General features: G+C 38.1%; 1 protein-coding gene across 7 annotated transcripts in view; it reads left to right on the top strand.

Moving 5' to 3' along the window:
• rapgef2b (Rap guanine nucleotide exchange factor 2b) overlaps window positions 1-11,860 on the top strand; it is a 149,547-nt gene extending 137,687 nt beyond the window's left edge. For 5 of the 7 annotated variants that reach the window (XM_041263334.1, XM_041263318.1, XM_041263298.1 and 2 more), the window contains 11 exons: window positions 295-678; window positions 790-1,001; window positions 1,210-1,333; window positions 1,937-1,960; window positions 3,068-3,291; window positions 3,680-3,856; window positions 4,016-4,165; window positions 5,851-6,076; window positions 6,275-6,819; window positions 9,309-9,596; window positions 10,268-11,860. In XM_041263334.1, the coding sequence (XP_041119268.1) occupies window positions 295-678; window positions 790-1,001; window positions 1,210-1,333; window positions 1,937-1,960; window positions 3,068-3,291; window positions 3,680-3,856; window positions 4,016-4,165; window positions 5,851-6,076; window positions 6,275-6,819; window positions 9,309-9,596; window positions 10,268-10,293 (2,380 nt within the window). In that variant the 3' untranslated portion in view covers window positions 10,294-11,860. The remainder of the gene's footprint in view (window positions 1-294; window positions 679-789; window positions 1,002-1,209; window positions 1,334-1,936; window positions 1,961-3,067; window positions 3,292-3,679; window positions 3,857-4,015; window positions 4,166-5,850; window positions 6,077-6,274; window positions 6,820-9,308; window positions 9,597-10,267) is intronic. The other 2 variants (XM_041263307.1, XM_041263325.1) reach the window with 2 other exon arrangements.
• The last annotated feature ends 415 nt before the right edge of the window (window positions 11,861-12,275 follow it).

The raw sequence follows: 12,275 nt of genomic DNA, 5'->3' as shown, positions 1-12,275 counted from the left end.
TGCCATCTGCTGGAAGTGAAGTATATTGGCAACCTAAAAAGAGAAGGTATGTGAAGAGAACTTAAAAGCTTGTTCTTATAAAGGAAAATTATGCTTTTTATTTGGTGCATAATAAATGGTTCCCTTTGACCTAAGTGATCATTTATGACTGTCATAAAATGAGTTGAAAACAGGGACCAGGTAATATCTGTTGTTGGGTGTGCCCTGCATAGTAAGGGTTATAAAAGTTCCATTTGAGTTTCATTTTTTGGTGTTTTTTTAATGTAGAATTGCTCACCTTTCCTATTGTTGCAGGTATTACCTGAAGAACAACATGGAAACAGAGACGCTGTGCTCAGACGAGGATGCCCAGGACCTGCTGCGGGAGAGCCACATTTCGGTGCTGCAGCTAAGCACAGTGGAAGTGGCCACACAGCTCTCCATGAGGAACTTTGAGCTGTTCCGCAACATTGAGCCCACCGAGTACATTGATGACCTCTTCAAGCTCAAGTCCAAGACAGGCTCTGCCAACCTGAAGAACTTCGAGGAGGTCATCAACCAGGAAACGTTCTGGGTGGCCACAGAGATCGTGAGAGAGCAAAACCAACTGAAGAGGATGAAGATCATTAAACACTTCATCAAGATCGCCCTGCATTGCAGAGAGTGCAAGAACTTCAACTCCATGTTTGCAATCATCAGGTAAAAATTGAACAACCGAGGGAAGAATGCATTGCCGATTTAGGGGAGCTTTATAGTGTTCATAGAAATGATAAATCTTGTTCTGAAACACATTTTTTTATTCTGTTGCAGTGGATTAAACTTGGCCCCAGTATCAAGGTTGCGTGGTACCTGGGAAAAGCTTCCTAGCAAATATGAGAAGCTGTTTCAAGACCTGCAGGATCTCTTTGACCCCTCCAGAAACATGGCAAAATATCGCAATGTCCTCAACAGCCAGAATCTGCAGCCTCCCATTATTCCTCTCTTTCCTGTAATAAAGAAGGATCTCACATTTCTGCATGAAGGTATTATAAAGCAAAACTGCCACCACTGTTTTGTTAAACACATTAAATAATGGGGGGGGGGGGGTTGATTTAACTGGTTTTGTAGCAAAAACAGCTTTTGAAGAATTTAAGTGTGATGATACGGTTATAATTGGATGTTAACCATAATATGATCCACCTGAAATATTCTGAAATCAGAATGTTCGTGATATCTTTCCACCATTTTTAGGCAATGACTCCAAAGTGGATGGTTTGGTGAATTTTGAGAAGCTAAGAATGATAGCAAAAGAGATACGTCATGTTGGCCGGATGGCTTCTGTTAACATGGATCCTGCCCTGATGTTCAGGACGAGGTATGTATCGAAAAACTACAGGACAAAGTCTAACTTGTGATAGTACATTACTGGTTGGGGAAAATACTGTTATGTTTATAAAACAATGTTTTACTGTACACGTTTGCAGAAATACCTTTATACAATAGAGTAATTGAACTAAGCACAAGCGACCCTTTGTTCCACATTTATTGTTTTTAATGTTTCCAATGTGCGATGACTCAAATTCTTGTATTTGTTCATTTGAAAGAAAGATTAGGGGTTTACTACAGGTTTGTAGAGGTCAGGCTCATTATTGCTTGAACACGCACACAATCAGAAATTTGTCCCACTTGGTGGTTCTTCTTGCTTCAATATCCCTGTGAACCAAGGCTATGCATAATGTGTTTCACTGCTTTGAGTAAAAGACGCTGTTGTCTCTTGAAGTCAATGTTTCATGCTAAAATATTGTGATTGAAACACCTAGGCTTTTTATATGTCCATGGAGCTTGGATACTGCTCATCTTGGGTTCTGATCTTTCCTGTCTAAGCTTGTGATATCTCTCTCTCCCTCCCCTCTTTCCTTTTCTCTTTCTGTCTTCCTTCCTGTACCCATGCTTCACTACTCATGGCTCTCACTTACAGGAAGAAGAAATGGAGGAGTCTTGGGTAAGTCTGGTGACAATTTCACTCTGACGACATGCTGTTCCGCCCATTTGCATTTTCTGTCTGCCTCCTAATTTCCTGATGCTTTGCTGATGATTTTGTTTTTTGTTTGTTTTTCAGTTTTAACACTTCTGCTCTGGCAAACATGTTAGACAGCTTATTTGATATAAAAGTGAAACTTATGTCACTTATGGCTTAAGTTAATGAAAACAGTTGCATCTAAGAAGCATAAGAGCTCATTTATGGATAATACTGTGTTTAAAATACATTCATTTGATACATTCACATTTAACAGCTATAAAGATATTAAATAGGGGTCTATAGAGTATACACCTACTAACAGTAAATTCTGCTGCTCTTTACTAAAAAAACAACCCATAAAAAAGTGAACTTTTTCCATTTCAGACTTATCAAGTTAATACTAATGCTATTGAAAAATCTGTTTATGTTACAAAGTAAATACATGCCAGAAGCTTTGCTGAGTGCTTACTTGTTTAGTGAACTTGCAAATCTGAATGTAGATTATTTTTTTAGTATCAATTTTTGCTGAAGGCTTGTCATATCAATAGTATAACAAAGTCAAAGTCACGTTACAGCTTCAAAGCTTGATAAAGACATAAAATGAAGGCCTTGATGTATACTTACTATATATAAAAATAGAACCATTAATAACCTAAATGTTATGAAATCCCTGAGCTTGAGAAGCAGCTTAAATGTAACAATAACCTCTGACTGCATGAGCTTTCAATCCTGCTCCAGCTTATGTAGCTATATAAACACATCTTGAAAAGACACCTGGCAGAAATGTAGCCTAGTGTACCATGGGGTTGCCAAGTTGAAGCAAAGCAGGGTGCTTTATATCATTAGTATCCCATCCTAATGTATATTTTAAACAGCAGGGGGGGGGGGCAGTGTGGCTCTCTCCCCTACCTGTACCACAACTTTTACTTTTAATTTGATTTCCTGGAATGAGGCATGGAATGTTGTGAGCTGAGATTAATGCAACTTGGTGCACGTTTGAGTCTCTGCGCCACCCCTCACCTCACCTCACCTTCTGTTTCTGAACAGAGCTACATCCCTATATCTTTTTGGTTTCTTTCCATATTCCAGATCTCTCAGCCAGGGAACCACCAACTCTGCAGTGTTGGATGTTGTCCAGACCGGAGGACATAAGAAGCGCGTGCGTCGAAGCTCTTTCCTCAATGCCAAGAAGCTGTACGAGGATGCCCAGATGGCCCGCAAGGTCAAGCAATACCTGTCAAACCTGACCCTGGATACCAATGAAGAAAACCTTCAGACCATCTCCTTGCAGTGTGAGCCTTCCACCAATACATGTGAGTCCTCTGCCCCAAAATATCTTAACAGTTTGGTAAATTATCTTTCACAGCGTAATAAAAGCTGGGGAGTTAAGAACCATTTCCTGTGTTAAGTTGTTGCTTTAGTAAAAAAAACTAAAAAACTAAAAAAAAAAAAAATGAACAAAAAAAAAAAAACAGTAACTTGCACACTGTAATTATCTTTGTGGGAAAAGCACATACACAGACAAAAGCTGTAACACCAGACTTATTACAGTGGACAACTAACTTGGCAGGTTTAGTTTATATTTTCAATAGAATACAATGCTTTTGTTCTCACTCGCTCTAGTGGTATCATGTATCTTTCTGATGTGTTATTGTTTGTGAATTCACATGGCTCATTGTAATTACATTCTTTGTGTAACAGTGCCTAAGAGTGGAGACAAAAAGGGCGGGAAGCCAGACACATCTCCTGTTGTTCCTAGAGCGGCAAGTCAGCAGAAACAGCAGCAGCAGCAGAAGGGAAATCAGGCACTTCAGGTCCCTGCTGTTTCACTCTATCCCTCTCGCAAGAAAGTACCGGTCAAGGATCTACCACCATTTGGTAAGTAAATAAGAGTAGGGTCTGCCCAACCAAATTTAGTTCCCCTTGAGCCCATTTAACTTGTCATTTTCTCCCTAAGAGTAAGCAAAGGCTTAAACGCTTTTACTTTTGTACTGAGTAAATGAAATAATACATAGATTTTATTTTGCCTCTGACAAGGTACCAGTTCACCTCAAGCCTTGAAGAAAATCCTGGCCTTGTCAGAAGAAGCAGGTGACCGACATAAAAAGCAACCAGAGGACACCATATCAAATGCTGCTTCACACCTGCCTTCCCCTCCCACATCCCCTCAAAGCTCACCTAGGAAGGGTAGGCATTTTAATAAAATGATGAGCTTCATGCTTTTTGCTAGGAAGAGTAAACACAACACAATTATATTTTTTGTGTTTATGTATTCACTATCTATCTTCCTGTCTTGTTGCAGCATCATTTTACTTCTGAAGTATTTCCTGAAGTATTTCAAAGCTGGCGCTGTTTTTTGTCTCTAGATTAATTCAGAGACATTTAATACGAACCGTTTATACTGAAGTGAACCTTGTTATATGCTATGGAGCTTGACTTAAAGTGATGCAATTTTAATATTTACTGTGGAACAGTAATCCAGTCAAGGAGAACAACCTTCCCACAATAAATAGGCTTTGTCAAGGTGAAAAGCAGTGTGACTTGTTGTAGGCACCTAAAGCTGTGACCTCTGCTGTTATCATCTTTCAATAGTTATCAATTACCTTTCGCTATTACGCTAGCGATTTTCTCAATCACTCTGTGAACACTGCTGGAAGTTTACAGTGAAATATTGTGCTTTCTTTAAGTCATTATTTTGGAAATAGATCCTGTGCATTCTGTCTGCACGTGTTTCTATACAGTATACATGCTGATAAATAAATGTTGAAACAGACTTCACAGTATGCTCAAAATGCAATGCAAAAAGAAAAAATGTGCACACCTTCACCTTTGTTCTGTGATCACCCTCCTAAATGTTTCAGTGTATGTGTTTATGTGCACATATTGGCAGATTTTGAATTGATGAGGTGTTGATTCCGCTGCTTATTGTTTTCATTGTCTGTGGATCATTAATTGTCCTGTTCCCCTGTTTTTTTCATTGTAAGTGCTGACTCGGGTCTTGAATTAAAAAGTCTTTAGCTGTAGCTTTCGTGAAATACACAAGTTGCTTCAGTTATCACTCAGAATAGTAGAATAGTTTTTACTTTAATACATATTGTTCCTTGAAGCTTTTTATAAGTTAAGATATACTTAACTGGGTTACATATGTATGCCATTTTGCCTTTGGGAACAGAGTTTTTTCTGTTGTTGATGCCTAAGCTGTTTTCTCATCCTGTTTGTCAGGTGGCAGTCAGCTAACCGGCTCCTCCTCTTCCCTGGGAAGTGAGAACACTAACAGGAATAACAATGCACTGCAGACCTATGGGATAGGTGGGGTACACTATAGAGGCGGAGCACCACTCGAATGGCTTTAAAGTTTTAGAGCATTGCTTAAACACACAAAAAATATGGGTTTCCACAAAACAGTTCTAGATTATTGTGAGATCTCAGCTTCAATGCTATGTGTAAAGAGAGACCAACCGTGTGATAGAAGATGTGAATATTTCATAGTTGTGCTTTTTGCTTTAAGACCTGAGCCAGTTGTTAACAGAGACGTTGTGACCCACTAACCCAGCTACTTAATTGGGATGTTTAACTTAGTTTGTTAAACCAAGTGTTTATCTGGAGTTTTGTAGGCATGTATGTACTGCAGCATTACAGAGGATTTATTGATAAAATCCTTTGGTTCAGGCAGTATGTTCTAACAGTGACTGCTGGATTTACATAAACACACTCACTGTGCAGCGGGTGAGACACCATTTCATTCTCTTGCAACCATTGGCAGCTGCTTGGCAAACTGAAGGGTACTGATACTTAGGACTGAGATTCGCTTGGTATTTAATATTTACTAATAATTATAATTAAGCAGTTCCTTCCTCTGTCTGTTTTTGAAGGTTATACGTTGGCTCCAAGTGGAACTGTGGACAATTTTTCAGATTCAGGTCACAGTGAAATTTCATCCCGTTCCAGTATTGTTAGTAACTCCTCCTTTGACTTAATGCCGGGTCTCATGCATGACGATAAGAGACAGAGGCACTCTGTCAGTGTTGTGGATTCCAGCCTGGGTGTGGGAAGGATGGAAAGAAGAGCCACGATAGATCCTGATCAATACAGCCTTGGGTAAGAACATAACTTAAATCAACCTGTATCTTCTATCACCACTACCCAAAACAAAATGTCATACATGTGATCGGCATGCTGAATTATTCTTGGAAATAACATGTAATTGCGTTCTGTTTTCTATCATCCCATTATATTAGATGTTTGTGATTTTGCCCAGATCTTTTGACGTTATTTTCTAATTCCATGTCCTCTCAGTTCATACGCGTTGATGCGAGAGGGACGGAATCTGTATCCTGGGGCTACAGTCCTCTCTTCCCCGAGTTCAGAAGAACTTACCCAGGACCAGGGGGACCGAGCCTCGCTTGATGCAGCAGACAGCGGTCGAGGAAGCTGGACTTCATGTTCAAGTGGATCACATGACAATATACAAACCATACAACACCAGAGGAGCTGGGAAACGCTGACTTTTGCGCATCCTCATTTTGACAACTCGGCAGAAGGGGCTGGACTTTGGGCTTCAGGCTGTCAAATAGACCAGATGATGTACTCAGACTCCAGCTCTAAGCTGAGCCGAAACAGCCAGGATCACGGACAAGGCAGAGGGAGCTGGGCATCCTCCACCGGCTACTGGGGGGAAGACTCTGAGGGGGACACCGGAACAATAAAGAGGAGGGGTGGGAAAGATGTTAACGCTGATGCTGAAACAAGCAGTATCATGTCTAATACTTCTGAAGACACAAAACAACATAGTAGACCTTCTCATATAACTGCACCATCTGGCACTGCAAAAAGTCTTATTGGTAAGTGATTAGAACATCTTTTGAAGATCTACCATACTTTAGGCACTAATGTGTTGAGTCTATCCAGGCAGTTCGGATAACTTTTATAAATCTCCTCGTAATGTATTTTTGCCTTATATAAAAATGTTATTTTCAGTGTGTTTTGGATTAAAATATATCGTTTTTCAGCAACAGTTAACAGAGTAAATTTTATGTACAGGACTTGCTGTAAAGTATATCCATAAACATAATGACTTGTGTAAAGCTTATATAAACAATATAAAAGCAAGAGTACATATTATTCTACATAAGGAAAAAAAAAAAACATTAAAAAAATATATAACAAATGTTGACATCAAGAAGAATCTATATATTAACAAGTCACTATCAAAATGCCACTGATACAATAGCCATTGATCCTTTGGGTTTAGGCTACTCACTGCGGGTCAAATAGACCTTATGTTACTCATTATAAATGTATACATGACAAATATTTAAAAACCTGTTACAGTACATGCTGTGTAAGTACTGTCCAGGTATACCCTATAACTCAAGGATTGTGTTCATTTTACTTTCTTTAACACTAGAACTGCCGAGATTTTGGATTACATACAACCACCGCACCCACAAAATGTGCGGCTCCATTTAAAACGGCTTCGATATGAAAATGAAAAAGAAACAATCAGATACAACGAAATACTTTTAGTCATGAACATCATACATAACATTTGCAGCAGAAACTTTGTATTTACATTGAAAATTAAACTTTTTTTCTTATTTTTTCAAAGAGAACATATACATAAACATGAAAAACTGTAATAAAATAGACTTTACACAATAAACTTCTGTGTAAACAAATGTAGAAAGCTGTATGAACATATAAAATTATAACACATAAATAACTAATTATAAAAATAGCATAAAACAAAAATATAACATAACTTATGCAATGTGAAAGCGATTTGAGTGAAACAGAGTTCAAAGGCTCCGACTGTTCAGAGTTACATTGCAGCAATCTACACAGAAAACACGCTTTTCAACTGTACCAGCCACAGACTGCCTTTTCACAACGGGCACAGACATGAAAAGTTCTGTTTTTATTGCATTTAGCAACCTGGCATTGTCTTTTATTCTGTGTGTCTGTGGGCGCAACACTGGCTGAAGGTTGAGGGGCATTTGCCCTTTGTGTCTTTTTCAAAATGTTTCTGCCGTAGCTCCAGGGCTAGCTGCAAAATGAAATCCCTTTGAATAATTCTATTGCTGGTGCACACCTGTACAAAACATTATAAAAATTAGCCACAGGCCACCTGTGAGTACCACCTTTGACAGAATACAGCCGTGCCATTTGATCCAGTATATCCACATCGTACTTGTTGCATTGTAAAGTGCAACAGTCTCTAGCTTTCATTTAGCATCAGTCCTGATGGTCACTGATTTGTGCAGAGAGCTTAGAATAAGCAATTTTTAAATTTATTTTATACCTGTACATGCTCAGTGTGGCACAGCCATTCTGCCTGAGGAGTGTAGTGGAGTGCAGGGGGGCTCGCACGGCTTGAGCTGTTGGTGGTAACTCTATTCAGAGGATAGGCAGACAAGAAAAAACATAGTGTAGCTATATCACACTGTATTGTGATTCAGTGTGTATATTTTGTGATAGCTGCTAATAAATTAATAATAATAATAATAATAATAATAATAATAATAATAATAATAATAATAATAATAATAATAATATATGATGTATAGAATAACTTTCATTAGTGTTTCAGCACTCAACAGGAGTATATAATACATTCTTTCACAATGACTTTGATTCAAAGCCCAGACTAAATTGTCGGCTATACTGTATCGATTTCAATATGCCTCATAAACTGCGGGTCTGGCAGTTGAAGAAGCAAGTGCTTATCACTTATTCATTTTTACGATTCTGCAGCTGAAACACCGTGTGGGTATTTAATTCAAATGTTTAGTAAAACTTAAGAACGGACATGCATGAGATATTCGCATACGCAGAGATATTTAAATTTGAATTGCAAAAGCCGTTCAAAAAACGGCTATAGCGGTACTAGTGTTAATATTTTACTGTACCATAGTCGCGAGATGTGAATATTTACATAACATACTTGATTATAAAAATTAATGTGGACATATACAGAATGCAGTTTGTAGAGGCGCTGGATTGTACAAGTTTTACTGTATATAGGCAGAGGGGCTTATGCTGTGTTTAACTGTATTTCAGTATATTGAATTTTGCTCTGGGCTCAGCCATTTATGCTTTATTTGTGACGTATAGTTAACACAATTAAAAGCCATGCTAATAAACTTGAGAGCAGAGCATCTAACATTTTTTAACCTGTCTGCAGGATGTTGGTCCTTGTAACTACTAATCTTTGAAGTCTTTTACAGGAACAACTTTGGTGTTTAACAGCTTTTTCATTCATTTCTCTTTGTGTGTCTACTTGTTTTCACCAATCGATTGTGTCTCATGATAATATATTGCATTACTGCAGCACGAAAGGAAGGCAGGTATCGTGAACCTCCACCGACTCCACCAGGCTATACTGCCTTGACAGTTTCAGACTTTCCAGAGGGCCAGGCACACCCAGGAAGGAAGCCCCCCGATTACAACGTAGCACTACAGCGGTCACGGATGGTGACACGCTCCTGCGACCCCCAACAGACACACAGTCACCCAGGAACCAGGCCAGTGAGCCGACCGCAATGGCACAAACCAAACGAAGTAGACCCACGACTATCTCGCTTCCAGTCCCAAGGGTTCTCGGCTGAGGAGGAGGATGGTGAGTCCATGTGTCCAAAACTTATTCCGATGAGAAAGACATTGGCTTATGCACATGAGACAGCCAGGTCATGAATAACAGACAGGAAGGTAAAATAATAGATTGCTGTAAAACATGCATGCAAGGTAGAAAGTGAAAGCCTAGAATCATTTATTTTCTTTATTTGTATGTTGTGTCTTACTTAACAAATTTGTCTATCCCCTGTATGAACTATGACCTGCACCCAACAGGTCCTGTAGTATCAAAATCATGGCAGCGGTTGTTTAGGAAGGCAGTGTTTTATTCTATTGGTTTAACCTGGCTGCTTGACTTCGTTAATTACCATTTAGATATTATAAATATGTTGTTTGACGCAACAAATTCATCACAAATTTTAGGATATGTTCACATCCTGAAACTCATAGCATGGAGTTTATTTTTATTTTTTAAATTGTATTTCCTTCCTAATTGCCCTGTAGTGTAACATATTGCCAGACTTAACAGAAGATCTGGGCCATGTGCATTAATTTATTAAAAAAAAAAATTTCCTTGTACCATCTGCTAGTAAGTGATGCTGTTGCATGTAATTGGTGAGTGTTTTGATTGATGATTCAAGGTAGCCATTGCGTGTTCGTGGTTCTGAAGGCTTTATTCCTTTACTTATTAGAATGTGTCTTTTCTTTTTCTACTAGAAGATGAACAGGTGTCTGCAGTCTGACAAGCCCCCTCCTGGATATTGTTTCCAGTGATGCCATCCAGTAGGAGAGCACAACAGGCACTGGAGCCCCGGACCTCCTTTATTAGTTTGGTGGATGTCACTCGCCTCCTTTCCTGCCTTAAAGCAGCATGGGGCATTGTGTACCCCGCATGTAAAATACTGTGAAGAAAAACGCCTTGGCACTTTGGAAACTGTGTCGCTTGAAAATGCACAGCGCAGCGCAGAAAACAAGCTACCCCTATCACTGTCCGCAACAAGGACCATTCCAAGATCCTCCTCCCTGTTTACAGTTCATCCAGATTTGTCACGCTTTGGCTGCACTTTTTTCAAACATTAATGCCTATAATGGTTTTACAGCTTCCTCTTAGATTTTTGACTAGAATTGTGGCACCCTAAATCAAGACAAGCTAAGGTCACACTATTGGCACAACTCTGCAAACAAGGACACAGTGATTATCATTCTGATTTTACCTAGTTTTTATGTTGCAGTTTTATATGTTGTACTTAGAGAACAAATGTGTTTGTCTCCATAATAACAGTATTATTTTAGACATTTTAAGATTTTTTTTTTTTTTTTTAAACATAAATAATAAACTGGATGACATTGCAATGAAAGGCAGCTTCTGATCTTGCATCAAAGCTAGCTAAAATGTACATTTTTAATTTCTGTGTACCATGTCAGATTAAGGAGCAAACAAGTCTTTTCTTAGGACAGATTCATTACTGTGTAACAGTCTTTGCAATGCAGAACCTGCAGAATTAAACTAAACGGATAGTTGCTACAGTAGACTAAGCTGCATGTCTAATAAAGGCTGGCATAAAACAACCTGCTCTCTGCTGCTATTTAACCCCTGTTTTTTTAATGACTGAAGTACAACAGCATTTGTATTGTGTTGTCGTTGCACAGACTCCGGTAAAACTGAAGGCTACCAATTTAGGTAGTACTCAAATGTGAGGAACTGCTAGTCTTGTTGTTTTGTTATTATGATTATTATTGTTGTTATTGTTATTATTCATTAATCTCGGCTGATCATATTGATCAGTAGGTGAAGTTATAGATTAAACTAAAAAAGAGATTGCAGTGTTTTTTCACTGTATTGTATAACATCAGTGCTTTATTTAATATTTTGCTCCCCTAAGATCATGTATTTTTTTTTTTTCACTTTGCTGATATATCAAATTGTTAATTATGCATTTGTAATTTAACAGTAATATGCATTAATCAGTTTCATTATATGGTCGATGGAGACTGTGTGCATATAGGCAGACAGAATTCTAGTTCTAATACAAGTTGCACAAAAATGTATAAGCATTAGGTAATTGTAGTACATAGAACTGCTAATCTCAGTTCGTTCTGTGATGTCAAGTGCAAAATGTACATTTAACTGGTGATTTCCTCATACTTTTGATACTACTTGTACCTGTATGTCTTTTAGAAAGACAATTGGTGGAGTCTGTATCCCTTTTTTTTGTATTTTTAATACAATAATTGTAAATATTGGTTATATTTTTGTTGAAAATGGTAGAAATGTACTATGTTTATGCCTCAACATCCAGTTTATATAAAGCTGGGATTGAATAAATATTAAAAAAAAAAAAAATCAGGTGTACATTGTGTGTGTGTGTGTGTGCGTGTGTGATTTTTCTTATGACAAGTTCCACTTCAGGGTAATACTATATGTATAAAAATAACATTGTCATCAGAATATGTAAAAAATCAGAATCGCATTGTAGTATTAAATACAAGTTGGGGCTTGCAGGTACATCTTTTGTAAAGTTGTCACTTCAAGAATAGCAGGGTCATTATACCATTAGAGTGTCTTTTGCACCTTGTAAAAACATTAAATAGTGACATACTTTTTTATTAGAAAAACAACATTTAAAACACACCAAAAAACGCTTTTGCTGAACTTAGCAGCAGAAAACCTGTGAATAACAAGCCATAAAAACATATTTGTGTCAACTATGTTATGGACTTATAA

The sequence above is a fragment of the Polyodon spathula genome, chromosome 1 (genome assembly GCF_017654505.1).
Source record: "Polyodon spathula isolate WHYD16114869_AA chromosome 1, ASM1765450v1, whole genome shotgun sequence".
NCBI classification, from domain to species: Eukaryota; Metazoa; Chordata; class Actinopteri; order Acipenseriformes; family Polyodontidae; genus Polyodon; species Polyodon spathula.
This window is presented reverse-complemented; position numbering and strand designations above follow the sequence as displayed.